Genomic DNA, 16,171 nt, shown 5'->3' on the forward strand with positions numbered 1-16,171 from the left:
ATGAATTAAAATTCCATCTCCAGGTTCCACACAGGTCTCACATTGCTATTTTCTTGGAATTATTTCATTCAACAGTCTTTAAGAATGAGGTTTTCAAACATGCTGGAATATTTGAATTGGTTACGTTAATCAGGTCAGCCTTTTCAGCCTTTTTATTCACTTTTCCAAGAATAAAAACTTATGGAGCTGTGACTTCCCATCACATAACCCCTGCTTGTCTGACTCTACCAAGCTATGCTTATCCAAGTGTTTTGCTATTCTATGCTTAATTAAGCTATTTATCAGTTTCTTCAGAACAGTGGTTTGGCTCACAGGACCTTAATCCTAAAAATCCATCTTACTTAAGAAAGATACTAAGAAACTTTCTAAGCTCCAGCCATGCCTGCTGCTTTTACAGTTTTGGGACCTGATCCAACTTCTGCTAAATTCAGCAGACTCAGAAGTCAAGCTTGCTTGGACTCATGGTGTATCTTCATCTATATTTTCATGATTTTGTTGCCTTACAGGCATTCTCACCAGGACAGCTCAGGCTAATAAAAATCTACACTTTTGCATTTCTTGAATTACAGAGGGCAAGGTTCAGTTGTCTAAGCACAAAACATCTCATGACACTTTATATAGCCACCAGGATATACTGCCTAGCTTTCAGCTGCCACTCTGGAATAACATCTCATATTTATGAGATGTGCTGCATTCGTTGGTCTTGCACAGACGTCCCAGGCCACCTGAAATGGCATCCCAAGTCTGTATTTAGGTAACTGAAACCCCTATCTGATCACTTGCCTAGAAATGAGCTCCATATTGGACAAAACAAGCTTAGATTGTCCTCTAAGAAACATCTTTAAAATGTAACTTCCTGTTATTTGACTGATTTATACAATTGGATAATATGCAGTTTCTTTTCTTTACATTTCCATTATTTTGTTACTTTTCTTGCAATAACTCTTGCTTTGATTAAGCAAAATAAAGAAGTTATTTTATACCTACGTCTTCATATCATCTCTTCGCCGTTTTTCTTCTCATATGAATTATTTTAGCACTGCATTCTCAGCTAGGTTTCTGGGAATTCTAGAGGTAATGGACTGTCCAATACCCATTTATTTGCAGTGGAACTGGAGTGACTCCCTTTTTTTATTGCTTTGAGAACTCAAGGTAACTCCTTACTGCATGGCAACACTTGTTAAATTGAAAAAAATCCTAATGTCAACACAGAGAAATGTTACTGTGTCTGGGCTGTGCTTCTGTCAAGCAGATTTAAAACTGAGAGGTACACAAGCCATATTCTTCAACGCGTGTGCTGGTTCTTAAATAGTCTCTAGATTAACTGTCTATATTTTTAAGGTATTTTTTTCCTTTATACTTCAGCTGCTCTTGACAATTTATGCAGCTTTTAAATACTCTCTTTTCCATCTCATTGTTATTTTGATATCCTTCCATTAGGAGATCTAATTTAACTTTCCACTGATCACTTCAGCTTTTAAAATTATGTATCTTAGGATAAATTTGTCTTTGTGGAATATGGTAATAGACAACAAATATAAGCATTTTATTCTCTCTTGCCTCATGTTACCTACAACATGCATATGCCAGCCTGCAGACTGTGATCTCTAACAAGACCCTTGAGCACCTGGTTGATTAGCATGCCCAGCCAATGACCCTTTCTTGGACGTGGACTCCCAATTCTCTGCAAATCAAACCTTTTATAAATGTCTTACCTAAAATCTTTATCTGCTTTTAAAACCTGTGATCAATACTCTCTTCTCATTTAGTCAATATTGAGTTAGGTAAAAATAAATACAGAACCCCTCCCATTCCCTCAAGATCTCTCCTGAGGAAAAAACGAATAAATTTTACCAAAATCCATGCCTAACCCCACACAGTTATGGCAGAAACATAATTTTTCTTAGGTGATGAAAGATTCATTTAGCAGGTTCATGCCAGGTATAGTTTGTAATGAGAAAACATGAAGGTTTTTTTGTTCAGTAAAGAAAGAACATGTTTTCTGTGGGTGGCTGGACTGTGATCATGATTCAACTTTTTGTAGCCACTGTCATAAAGTGGGCAGGGCACACTTGTAGCCAACTAAATGCACATCACTTGGGTAACATAATGCATATTAAAATTTTGACAATCTCCTGCAACGCTGGATGCTTGTTGCTATTGTTTTAGCTCCCTCCGAGAACAATAATGACTACAAGCAATAATATAACAGTAGTATCTTGGGAAAAATTAAAACAAAAGGGTAAATGGATAGAAAAAAATATGCTATGCAGAAAAAAATATACATTTCATTAGAATCATGTACCCATAGTTAGTGGCATCTAAACCACCGTATTTTTAAGTGTTTGAACATAGCATAAAAGAGCAATTTATTAAAATGCTTTTAAGCTGAAGCATATACTTTTTACAATTATCTGGGACAAATTTTCAAAAGTAGACCATTCAAACTGTACCCTCAGACTCTGAGAAATGCAATTATTTATCCAGGAGAAAAACACATAAAATAATTAAAAAGTTAACTACCCCATTTGCATATTGAATGACAAACTGTGGGCAGTTTCAGCTTTTCTTTTAAGATACTGCCTTTAATTCTAGTAGATCTTAATTATAACTTGAGTTGTCTTTGTTTTCACAGCCACATAAACAGGAAGTGTTATTGATAAAAACTCCATCCAACTGTCTCCCTCTGCTAAATACTGAGGACATTTCAAGTAAATTGAGATCTAAATGTCCCAAGTTATATTTCGCCTCTTAGAAAGCCTTCAGTATCACTTGTAATTGTCATTGATTTGTGTATCTAATATCTTTTATGTGTTCTCCCCTGGCTATTCATCACTTGATTACCTCAGACATAAAGCACTAGCAGTTTTCTAACTTTCTTCAACCAAAAGGTGTCAAGGTTTAAGACAATGTCCAACATAACATTAAAAGAGAGGAGTGACACACTAAACCTGACTACAAGAGAAGATCTATTGTAATAGGCTTGGACTGGAAAAAAAATTCATAAAGCAAGGATAAGCGCTAAACTGCTTGTATTTCTTATTTTTGACTTTGATATTTTTTCTCAACTGATTAGCTGTTATTCATATAATGTATTGCTACATCCTCACAAAATAACAATTGTATACATTAATTATTGCTTGGAGGGAAACAAGCAAAACCGTTTCTAGCTTATCTGCTTTTGCATATGCATCAGCCCATCATGAGAATCACATTTCTCTGAAGATTTTATTTCCTTTTTCAGTATATAGCACAGTGTACATCCAAAATACACAGCAATACTATCACATCCACTCAAAACCATGTGGCAGATTATCTCTTGCTTAATTTGCCTTTGCCTCCATCTGCACTTCCTGTGGGTTCTCATTCTGCAGCAAGCTACAGAGCTGTCTTCTCTCTGCAGATAGTCTCAGCCCAGCTGGGCCCTATTCACATCACTTACTGTAGGTCACTAAGCTGGGAGCTGTTCTCTCCAGACTTGTTACACATGCACCGCAGAGAGGACCTCCTGAGGTGGAGATTCAGAAGTATACAAATGGGCTCTATTTCAGAACCCTCTCTCTGGAAGATCTGTCCTTCTCTCTGTCAAGTCCATGTGGTTCACTGATGAGAAAACCCAGGCAGGTATTTGCCTGGACAACCACCTAGGATAGGTGCTGAAGTTAGTGCAAATATGCACTACATATTCCTTCCACAGGTCCTCCAAATGTTGAGACAATCAGCATGGCTTATTCTCCTCTGCTGGGTTCTGTATGATTTCTGAACTCAGCAGTATCATAGAAAGATCCCTCCTTAAACATCACTCTTCATCTTCATGCTTACAAAACAAGGTGACAGCTGCTTATTTCTCTGCTTATACCTGCTCATGGTTATCTGGCTGGCTGTTAAAAACACATACACTCCACATCTTTAATTTAGATTTTAAAGTAAAAAAACTTTAAAAGATCATCATCACGTATGTAGGGAAAAGATCATCTCCTACATACACACTGAGAACCTGCCTTTAAGTGCAACAAGAGTAGTGTTTAAATAATATAATTTTACTGAACTTGATATATTTCCTGCCTCCATGTTCATGTGCAACATCTCTAGTCACAATGCTTTGGAATTCTCATAATCCAAGATTTATGGGGTCATAAATCTTGTGAGGGGTCACCAAAGCATGTTATCATCTCCTCAAGTTATTTGATTACTACTATGTCTAATCCTTTTTAAGCCTGGAATTTTAAAGTAAAACATAAAGGTTACCTTTTTTCCTTGAAATCTGTCTAGCCTAAGCCAGGATAGCTGTCTCTGTTACTGTGGAACACTTAAGCACTAGTACTGTCAGCTCCTAAAATACCTGATGTGTATTTTAGGTACTGATGTGGGTAAGTCTTGTGCTAAGCTGGCAGGAGCAGTTTGGGACCTGTTAGAGCTGAGTACTGGTTAAAGGTGCTGTTCTCCACTAGCCAAATGCTGATCACAGGATGGAAGGTAAACAGGCAGTTGAGATAATGCATTAAACCTGACAGTTTTCTCAAGAAATAAAAAAAAAGAAACATTTTCCCTCATTTTTATTTTCTTAACTAGGGAAAAGGAATGTAAGCCTGATGTAAGCACAAGGTTGGTGGTCATTTGTATCCAGATCTGAAGGGAAGTTTACAAAGTGCAAAATTATGCTGCCAACACTCACATGCAATGATATTCCCATATCTATTTTTCATTCTGTTCTCATCTTTCTTAGCTGAATCCCATGGTGCAGACTGTCCTTCAAAGAAACTCTAAAAAAAGGAAAGAAAGTGACATTAAGAAAAGCATGCAGAAACAGTTACCTTATGGCTAAATAAAAGACAAAGGCAAACAGTACTTGTGGGTGTTGAAGTGGCATTTAAATGATTCATTTATTGAGCAAAAATACGAGTTTCCTGTTTAAATGGTATTTATGCATAGCTCCAGATGTTACTTAAAATTTGACATGAGATTATCTGTGTAATAGCAAGAAGAATTATTTGCAAGTGAAGTGCTATTAAACCTTTCCAAATCTGCTTTCTTGCAACACTGAGAGTCCTTCACTTGAGCTATCCAGATTCCCCGTACAGTTCTCATACACACACGTGAAGCTGAAGGAGCTTCATCATCAGTGTTGGAGCTGCTCCAGTATTTGAGTATAGAAATTACAGACTGTACTGATATGTTTTATTTTTGACATATCCCAAGTTTCATTTACTTGCTGGCAGATGACCTCATGGATCAAAACATATACAGGCATTTAAAAAACCATGGATTCAACTAGCACATTTGTCTTTTTTTTTTCTCTTAAAGACAATTTACAACACCACCACGATGATTATTTTCTCAGAGAATAAAATCAATGTCATTTTTGGAAAGATATATCTCATATCCACCAAACTGCTGTCATTTAGCTTATAAATCTCATGTAAACAAGAAAGTTGAAGGTGCTAAAAGTTTATTTTTACATTAATAAAACACAGAAGCTGCCAAAAGGGCAGCAAGCAAGTCGTTATGCCCTATATGTCCTGTGCTTTCTGTGGTGTAAAAGAGCAGTTGCACAATCTCCTGATTTATGCACTGTATCCATGAGTCATATGATGCAGATACATTTTAAAATTTTGTATTGAAATATTAATCTTGTGTTAAAAAATACTTTGTTGCCAAGCAAACTACTGGAATTATATAATTATTGTGACCAGCACTAACTCATGTCTTCATCTTTTTACTAGAATGACCAGTAGATTAAATCTTTTGTACCATACTAAAGACTAAATAGAGAAAACACAGTGAAGTTTGTATCTCTTTCAAGATCTCAAGACATTCTGAGTGGTTTAAAACAGATAATGCCCATAAAACCATCTACCATCACTGTCTTTTGCCATCAAATTTAAAAAAAGGTGTTTTTAGAATCCCAATGATTTCCAATAACAAAGAGCATAAAAGTCAAACCAAACCCTTGATCTCTTGCTGAAGTCAATAGAACACAAGGGCACTCAGAGTCTAAAATGGCTATTCTTTTCACAAGTTTCCTAGAGTGCTGGTTTCCAATTTATGATCTAGAAATTCCTGGGAATACATGGGCTACTTCTAAAATGTTTATAAATAATAACTCAAGAAAACCGTAAGCCTTGTCAGTGGCTTCAATTTGTTTTTCCTTCATCTTTTCGCACTTTCTTTGAAAATTTTTAACGGTTTGGAAACTGAAATTATTAAAACCCACTAATACAAATAAATTTCTCCTTACTCATAACATACTATCATTGGGTACAGCTCTGAGAAACACTGATTGCTACCAAGATAGAGAAGTGTAACCCTGTGAATCTTAAGATGATTTACAGATTTGGGGCTTTTTGCCAAAAAGGCGTCAATCGTTATCTGATTATAGATTTGCCAACAGCATCTAAAGCAAGCAGGCCCTCCCACTCTAGAGCACTCCCAACTCAGGCTGGATGGAAATTACTTTTCTAGTAATTTGACCAAACTGCATAAGGAATGACTCTCTGTGGGCAAAGATCTATTACTCAATTTCTTGCAAAGTTCAGACTCTCAGACAAAGCTGGGTGATGAACAATTAAACACAGATGAAGGCAAAGTAGAAATGGAAATGTTCAGCAGCAAAGCTCTAAAGACACAACAAACCAACAATTCATCTGACCTAAAATTTGAAAATTCCAGTTTTTTTACAGTCCTTCTCCAACAGAATAATGCACAGAATTGATCCATAAGACACTACCCAGCAAATGGTTTTGAGTTTAATTCAGTAAGCATCACATGTGCTGTTACAAAGAAAGAGTCCTCCTGACACAGCTTCTGAGCCCACACTTTGAAATATGGAAGACCCAAATATTCCCAAGAGACATCTTGCTTCTCTCTGTCCCACTAATGAACTTTTACAAAATTGCTTTAAACCAATTGAATAGTAAATCTCTGGAGGCAACTGGGAAAGATTTAGATGGTGCTGAATTCAAGGAAGAAATACACTGGGCAGTGTACTGCTTTCGGAAACTCGTCTGTGTCTCAGATACAATGTACAAGTTCTACTTCTCCCAAGTGTTTGGCACTTCTGAAAACAATGATAACTTTAATGAGCCTTAGAGATAAATCATCTTCTAAAAATTTATCTGCAACAAAGATAATTCTGTTCTTTAGAACATATGTATGTCAAACCTCACACAACAGCAAAGACCAGGAAAGAGATTTACATTTCCAGCAAGTGCTTACTGACTTCACTTTCTTTATTAAAAATGTGTTACAGAAAAGGAACTCCAGATATTTATTTTTGAGTTTTTATCAATAAATTAGTGAATGAAATAAAACATATCACATGGGGAAAATAAGACATAATTTATGTATATCCATTTTTCTTTTTAATTCATTTTAGGATACACACTGGTATTACAGTGAGAAGAGTACAGCAAAGATAATTGAAGGAAGAGGTATTACAGTGCAAAAGCATAAAAAACCCAGTTATTGTAAAAGACAGCTGGAGTGTCATTTCCTAAATTCCCCGTGTGCTGCCATTACACAAACTGCAACAGAATGATAATCCACAATGTATTGTAAGGAGAAATCTCATTTGTCCCACAAGCAAAGAACAGAGCAGATATTTCATAAAAGATGATCTGTCAAGATCTTTCCTTACTTGTGAGAAATACACGTTTCATTACAGAAATTTTTTAAATCTCTTTTCTGACATATTACTCTCCAGGGATGCTGCTGCACAGCAGCCCACACATTATCATTGTGGCTATTCATTCTAATTCATCCTTACAAGTTTCTTAAAACTGTGGACTTTTAGGAAGAAATATGGCCCCCAAACAGCTTCACTCCACCAAATGCTTGGCAAGGGCAATGGAGAACTGAAAATGAGTAGAGGACATTTCTCAAACAATTTAAAATAAGTATTTCTTCAGCTTGAAATCACACAGAAGCCTGGCTACCCAGCCTCCGTGATCTTCTTGAAAAATGAAATACTCTTCAAGCCAGCTGTTGTTACAGCAGACATTTCAGTATGCATGTCAGCTGCCATTCTGTTAGTAGAAAATATTACAATTAGGATAAAAACACTTTCTGAAGAAAAATTAATTACAGAGAACTGCTTTATATGCAACATGAAAACTGGTCAGTGATGCAGGAGCAGGATCATCTTAGGATGAATGTACTACTTTCATGTGCTTTCACTCAATACTGTAGTGGTTACCATTAAAAATTAAATATTTGCCAAGGGCTAAATCACTGTGACCCTTAGACTAAAAAATAACTGCAATATCTCAAATGAGAAGGGAGATAATCATTGCAAATACAGATGTTTTAGATTATTCCCTTTCCTAATTTAAAATTCATAAGGCAAAAAAAAAATTGGAAAGGACCTCTATAAAAGTACGGTTTGAAGAGGCTGGAATGTGGAGAACAGGGTGAGATCTTCAGAATAAAATCTGTATCTCTGTTGATTGTCATCTTTGCCAACACACTTTCTATCCCAGATTTCATGTTTCCAGATAAGGATACTTAAAAAAAAAACCTATTTCTAAGTGCTTTAAGGTCTACAAATGTGAAGTGTGGAATTACTATTTTTATTATTAGTCAAAAACCAAGCAGCAATTTTTCCAAAAAACACTTTGTAGTTGCTAGGTGACAACAGTGGAGTCTCTTACAATGTCATTTACAAAATGCAAACTCTTATGTAAAGAAATGAGAAGTAAAGGATATCATAAATCTCTCTCTGCCTACTTAATAAGCAAGAATATTATTTTTAGGTACAAAGACACGCTACTGCACTGTGTAACAATCTTAAGTTTGACCTGTGAATTTGTTTTTAAATGTATCAACCTTTATGGTATCTGATTTTCTCTACTGACTCTTGAGTTCCTTCACTGGTAGCTTTCATTTCCCATTGCCATTTCTAAATAAGCAGATTATGATGTCTTTTAACAACACTGGTAATTTGATGTATCCAGTTATAAATACCTCTGGATTTGTTTTTAAGTTACATGCAGAGAGTTATGCATACTGTCTACTTTAAGCCAGACCAGACAACTAAAGTGATCCTAATGGAGGTCCTTGTCTAAACTCAATTAGCTAGAGAAGAAACTTATATTTCTACAATAGCCCTTTGAGTTGCACCTAAATTAGATGCCTAAACTGCCCTGAATTTGATAGTGAAGATTCATTACTAGTTTAACACTAATGCTGTGTCCATTTTATATGTGGAGGTTACAGATGGGAAAAAATGCATCCATTAAAATTTGAGTAAAGATCTCAGGGTCACATTAGACTCTTTGTATTTACAAACCCTACTAAATTCACATTTAAGCAAGTCCATAAATGTTTGGAGGACAAGGATCTTCAAGCTCGTTTAATGAATACTGCAAGATTTGTGAGTGCTGTAAATCTGTCAGTTCATTGGATTTTCAGTATTCAGAATCTGCTAAATATCTGGAATATTAAGATGTTCTTGTGACAACAACATTAACTCTTTTGGTTTTTTTAAACAGAAAATTGAAATAATCAAATTCCATTTGTTGATAAATCAGTATTTAGACTATTAAGGAATTAAACAGGATCCCTGAAAGTCATGTTAAAAGAAATCTGCTAGTCACTTTGAGGGAAGCTTTCATCATTGAAAATGCATCACCTGTAAGTAATAGATCTCCCCAAGTGTTTGGGAGCAGTGGCAAATTATTTCAGTGATGGCAACCCCCAGTTTGCAAGCAGCTCTTCCTACTTCAGTCACTGCTTTGGTCACTGAGAGAGCATCTGTGGATGACAGCCTGCCACTAGAGAATATATTCACCATCAGCTTTTCCTTCTCTGTCAGCTTCAATCACTGAGAATTATGTCCAGTTTTCAAATAATGGAATTTAAAAAAACATTTTACTGTGCCTGTCCTTGAAAAGTGTCTGTTGCAAGAGCCAATGTGAAAATCTATCTCATCAATGTAAACTGCCTTTAGAAGCTATAAAGCACTTACTGGTGTGTTACTGTAGCCTAAGTCTAAAGACAGAAAAAAAAAACAAAACCCCAAAGCCCAATAAAGACTGTAGCAAATAGAATATATTGAGGTTATTGTTAAAACTGCCTTGTTGTGTTCAGATTTCTCTGATAAAATTAGGCTGATAGTTTACATAAGGTTTTCTAGGAGTGAGAGGTAAGATGCAGATTAGTTTTAAAGCAGATACAGAGTTAATAGTCTGACATACATCTCCTCTCTGATATTGTTCCCAATGCACCTTTATGTGGTTGTTCCTCCTTGAACTGATGTACAAAAACCCAGAAACACCCATTCAAGGGTTTGCATAGCCAGAGGTAGAAAACAGTCTTTTCTTTCTCAGGTGAATTTAGGTTAGTCTGCATTACACATGAGAAGAGTAGGAAAGCAAAAGTCCTTCTAGTCTTTTGAGACACTAAACATCATACTAACTGCCTACATTAAATGTTGAAATGGAAGGGGAACTATTACCTCCTCCACTGACCTACTGCAGCATGCCTTAACACTTGGATTTCAAAACAAGGACTAAAACCACACAGGTAAGACAAAATCTGGTACTAACTCTGTGATTGCATTGGTGTGCTCACTTTTCAGAGGCAGTGCTTTCAGTCAGTGCATTTTCTAATATGTTTGTATTTTTAAATGCATAGGCTTTGCTACTCCCTGGACAACTGGGCAGTCTAGTCAACCTATAGCAGCACAAAGAAAACATACTAAAATGATAAACTGCTTCAGTATTGTGCTATGAATGACCTAGATACTTGCACCAAATATCATGAGTTAGCTCTAGTTGACAACAGCATTGGGAAATAGACATGAAATTTAGTTACCACTCTAGGACAAGAGAGTAGCTCACTAGAACAGAGAAGTAACTTAAGTGAAAGTGACTTGTCAGTCACTGTGAAAATTGTGAAGGTGTGGCACACCTACAGGAATAGCAGGTTGTGAGTACCAGCCATTCTGAAGGCTAGCTTTTAGGTGCTAAGAGCATTTGAACAAGATAATCAAGAATAAGTTTTTGTTTTTCTACCTAGTCCTATATTTGACAGTGTCTAGAGTTGCTTGGGCAAAAAACCCAGGGGATGAGGTGATCTGAGAGACTGTAGGAGAACAGGTGGCATGGCTGGAACCACCACACAGACCCACCTGAATTCTCACCTGGAATGTGTTCTCACATGTGGAATGGAAGCTGTGTGATTTGTAAAACTGCACATATTGGTGATTGAAATATTTTGGTAGCTTAGTACATTTAGTCCCCAATAATCAATTGTCATTTGGTCTTAAATCATGAAAAGACTGCAAAAACAGAGTGTCATAGAGTACTTCTGTAATAACTAATGAAGAATTACTTTCCATATATTTGTAACCCAACTTATTTCTAAGATCTGTTCATGTAACTTATTTTCTTGCTATCTAACACTGAAGATAATACCTGAAACTCACCTGTAATATTCAACAGCAGGAATAGAAATCTTTATAGATTCTGCAGAGCAGTCTGAAGATTTGACAGATTGCCTAGTTTTGATAGGCTTTCAGAACCATTACCATTTCACCTACTTAAGTTTTAAAAACTCCATTACTTTTATTCCTTTAAAATTCCTTAAGACTACTGTATAAGGAAAGATTTTAGAAATATGGTGAATTAGTAAGAGGACTGCAATAAAGCATACAATTAAAATTCTAATTTAGAAACTTATTCCCTGGCATACTAGACAGCAATAACTTAACCTCATTAATCTTCCTGATTTATCTCCAGCAGAAAAATATAGTATGCTGATAGGATTTCATGATCCTTTTTTATAGAAAGGGCCCTCTGGGTACAATATGTACACTTGTACTGTAACTAAACTGCAGGATATATTATTTTTTACTTGTGTGTAAAGGAAAATAAAGTTGGTCTCAAGCAGTACTTATTTCCTCTTATGAAAATGAATTTCCTACTTTTGGAGGATTTAATGAATACTTTTCATGTACCGCATATGGGTTTATCTTATCGTCCCATTCTCCCATTCCTCCCCACCTTTTATTTTCTTTACACAGTATGTAATTAGGAGTGTGAACTTGAGCAAGACTCATGACTGTAATGTCTGTAAACATAAAGTAAATGAACACAGGTTACTCTGAATACCAGATAGTTCTATGCTGTGATAGGAAACCAGAGAAAGACTTTGACCACCACAAAGGCACAATCTATCCTCTTGTGAACAAAACTATTTGCATCATTACTCATGAACTGTGCCATCTCCTTGCTTCCCCCCTATGCTGTTCCAAAGGATGTAATTACACATTTGTTGTACGCATGTGAGCAAAGAATGGTGCAGAGTCATTTATTTCTTAATGAGAAATCCCACCCACCAGGACACAGGTATTTCTTCACTACAAAGATGGTGAGGCACTGGAGCAGAGAAGTTGTGGATGCCCCATCCCTTGAAGAGTTCATGGCCAGGTTGGATGGGGCTCCGAGCAATAAGGGAGAGATGTCTCTGTTCATGGCAGGAGGGGAGGAATGAGATGATCTTTTATGTTCCTTCCGACATAAACCATTCTGGGATTCTATGATTTACACAAAAGGGGCAGGGCTCCAGGCCACCTACAGTCCACTGAATGTGTAGGTAAGGTAAATCCTAAATTGACTTCTTTACGCTGTCTTTGGAAGGCTAACATGTAAATACCTCAAAGGACTTGGAAAGAAAGAAAATATTGTGGTTACTATGACACGGTTTGAATGAGGTCAAAACAAAGAGGTGTCTTAAAATGTTGTTTGAAAGCAGAGGCATTAAATTTGAGCTAATGTAGGTCTCCAAGGTACCATTATAACCAGATTTTTCACCTCTTGTTTTTAATTTCCAATTTATTCAGGAAACTATTTTTCAAGTCCCTTTCTGCCAAGCAAAACATTCCTTCCACAATGCTACTCAGAACTCAGAGGTACATCACTCCTAGATTTTTTTTAATGTACTCAGAATGTTAGTAGGCAGATGGTTTCTAAAAACTGGTTTAATGTACCTGAGAGCTTTGAGAAAATTATTTGGAATCTTTTTGTGCACTTTAAATTTTAATTCAAAAAGCTAATAAAAGATGTAAATATTTTTTCTGAGTCTAGCCCATTTTTCCTCCTAAAGATTAGCACTTTGATATTTGATTTACTTTACAAATAATAAAACTTGCCCCAGGGAATGGTTTCAAAGAGCTAATGAAATATTATTAAAGTAGAGCATAAAGATACAATGTGCTGTGAAAAAAGAAGGCAAGGACTGCAGATTTTTTCTTCCTGCAGTAAAGAGAAGGGTTTGCAATTGGTTTAAAATATAACAAAAAGATAAAACAAATGGAAGAAAAGAAAAAAAAAAATTAAAATGGAAAACTCAGAGTGAGACAGAGAGGAGAGGGGAAGAAATTACAAAAAAAAATTCCAGGCACCACAAGAAAAAGTCTACATTTGACTGAAGTGGTGAGCTAAGTTTTGTGTTTCAGCCATTAAAATTTTCTGTTCAATTGTGTTTTACATAGTGATTGATGAGAGGTATTTCATTTATTGCTTAGATATGCTATGTAATGAACAAAACAAGGCTTAAGGATTCCAAGAAACTTTTCTGAAGTGGGAAATACTTTCCATGGGAAAATATTTTTCCATGACTTGACTGACCCTGTAAGCCTGTGACATTGTTCTTTGAGTAATTATATTATTTGAAAAGAGACTATTTAATACCTGTGCCCTTCTGCTTACTGAAGATTATTTCCTATGAAAGGTGATCAACATTAAACTTGTGGACACATGCATTGATAGGAAAGGTGACTTCCAACACATTTCTAGGTAATCCAGTAGTATTTTTGTCTGATTTTATCAGCATAGATCATTGTAATTGAGACAGTGCTCTGACCTCAGAATTCACAAGAACTGCCTGACTTTAAATTATCAGCTAACTCAGGCAGAGAAAACCTGATAAGATCTTCAAATCCCCTGTAAAAACAAGCTGTTTGTGATTTAGAACCACACAATTTGGAAAAACCTTCAATGTAATAAAATTCCCTGAAGGAACAGAAAACAGCACGTGGAAAAAGGAAACAAAAGCAAACTAATGTTGAATTTGAAAAGTGAATAAACCCCTCCCCTATCTTCATCCAAGCTGTAATGTACACACAGCTGATCTAACCTTTCAGAAGTGATAAAGCACCCCTCAGATTTGGCTCACTAAGTGGGCCTCAAGGGTTTCCATGAGTGTATCTCGGCTGCTCTAGTTAATATAGTTTGAATAGAAGATAAGAGAGAAACAAAGCTCACATAAGAAGATTTTAATTCTGCTACAAGGCAACACTGACATCACATTTAACTACAAGATAAAAGCCAGAAAACACTAGTGTGCACAGATGGAACACAAATATTTTGCACTGTTTTTTTCCCCATTGATAAGATAGAACTTTTCAAGGGAAGTAAGAGCAGTAGGGTATGCTAAAACAGATAAAGGTCTACTTACAGTGCCCTTTCAAAAACATTGTGCTGGCTCATTACATTTTTTGATCTTCACAGGAAACTTTGGTGCCTCAATGTCTGCTTTGCTTGTTTGCAAATATACTGTTTGCTAGCACATATAAAGTCAATCAGTTACTCCTCTGGGCTTGACTTTTAGGCCAGCAGTTTCTTGTTCTAAAGAAAAAAGATGTCCTATCTAAAAGCTACATGTCTATTTATCACTTTTGCTGGCTGGCATCCAGTCCCTGAGCTGATCATTTGGTACACTTTCTGCTTTGGGGAGAGCAGTAATGGGTCACAGTAGAGCCACTGAGAACTTCCACAGCAACGGGAGCCCCCGCTACTTCACTGCTCAGAAATCCTGGCTCTGGGTTTTAAAGTTATGTTCCCTTTTCCCAGACATCCCTCTGCAGGCTCTCACTCTGTAATTGCTCCCTGTCAATCATCTCCCCTTTGGACAACTGCACACTTACTGGAAAGGTGGGTAAAACCTTCAAAAAAATGGTGTTGGTCCTAGACGATTTCCCATCTGTCTGAGAAACTACTGAAAGAATAATACAGAGTATTTAAAAGCACATAAAGATAATCAGAATAGAAATAGTAGAGGTAGTAATGGGATTGACAATGATGACAAGCGTTGCTGTCAATTGTTAACCTAATTATTTTTAGTTTGCTCACTGTACACTGACAGACAGCAGACCTTCAATACAGCCCCAAGACTACTCATTAGAACAAACAGTGTCTGCTTAGGCACACTAATGAAGAGCTGCAGCTCACCAACCTGAAGTGCCTTATTTTGATGCTTGAAATGTATAGACAGCACTTCCTCATTCTAAGAGAGGGAACCCTGCAGAAATTCATCAACCAGGCTTAAAACCAGACAGTTCATTCAAATATACAATGCACTGAATCAAGGCTACTCAAATGACCCAGGCTCAGCTAATGGATAATGTGTAGTGGAAGTACTCTGTGGAAATTAACAATAAGGGAGGGACAAAAGGGCTTGCTGTCCCTAAATGCTCTTATTTGAAGAGCAGTTCTGCATCATTCATCTAACATCTGATATGTGATACTAATATTTTCTCAGTAGCAAAATAAAATGCATATGTGACAATTCCACTATAGCTTGTATTTACAGGAGCTTATTGATGGACATTTTGATTGTCCAGTTCTCTTTTTATGTAACCACCTATTATATTCCAAAAGAGAAACTTTCAAAGAGCTTTGAAAGAACTTGTATTGACCTTGTGCAATACAATGGGGATCTCTGAATGTCCCAGTGCAAATATCTCTTTCTTAATATTTATCACTGACACAGCTACATTCAGAGAATACACTCTGCAAGTGAAATAAGTACTGAATTAACTAACAGAAAAGATCTATCTCCAGCAATAATGATGGAGATGGGAATTTGAGTGTCACGAGTTACTTACTGAGCAGATGTGCAACAAGAATGTCTCTTCTCCTCTAGTTTGGCGGTGTTTTAAAATTACTACGTACAAGTAACACAGTTTAGTAAATTAACAACCCAAATGTAATACTCACAGCAATCAGACTCCAGTAAAAAAAAAAAAAAAGAAGAAAAAAAAGGGAAGAAAAGTAGCATTGTTTGACAGAACAGTCTTTTTTTCTAAACGACAATGTGGTGAGGACATGAAGTAAAGAGAGCTTACCTGAAAAGTTACCAAGTCTATGTTAACACAAACGGATTATGAGAC

At 36.3% G+C, this 16,171-nt stretch overlaps 1 protein-coding gene across 5 annotated transcripts in view; it reads right to left on the bottom strand.

Annotated features, from left to right (window-relative positions):
• The window catches only part of PTPRM (protein tyrosine phosphatase receptor type M), a 441,653-nt gene that overhangs the window by 56,649 nt on the left and 368,833 nt on the right, over positions 1-16,171 (bottom strand). For all 5 annotated transcript variants that reach the window (XM_054515015.1, XM_054515010.1, XM_036405775.2 and 2 more), the window contains one exon: positions 4,676-4,763. In XM_054515015.1, coding sequence (XP_054370990.1) covers positions 4,676-4,763 — 88 coding nt within the window. The remainder of the gene's footprint in view (positions 1-4,675; positions 4,764-16,171) is intronic.

This window comes from Molothrus ater, chromosome 1, assembly GCF_012460135.2.
Source record: "Molothrus ater isolate BHLD 08-10-18 breed brown headed cowbird chromosome 1, BPBGC_Mater_1.1, whole genome shotgun sequence".
NCBI lineage: Eukaryota > Metazoa > Chordata > Aves > Passeriformes > Icteridae > Molothrus > Molothrus ater.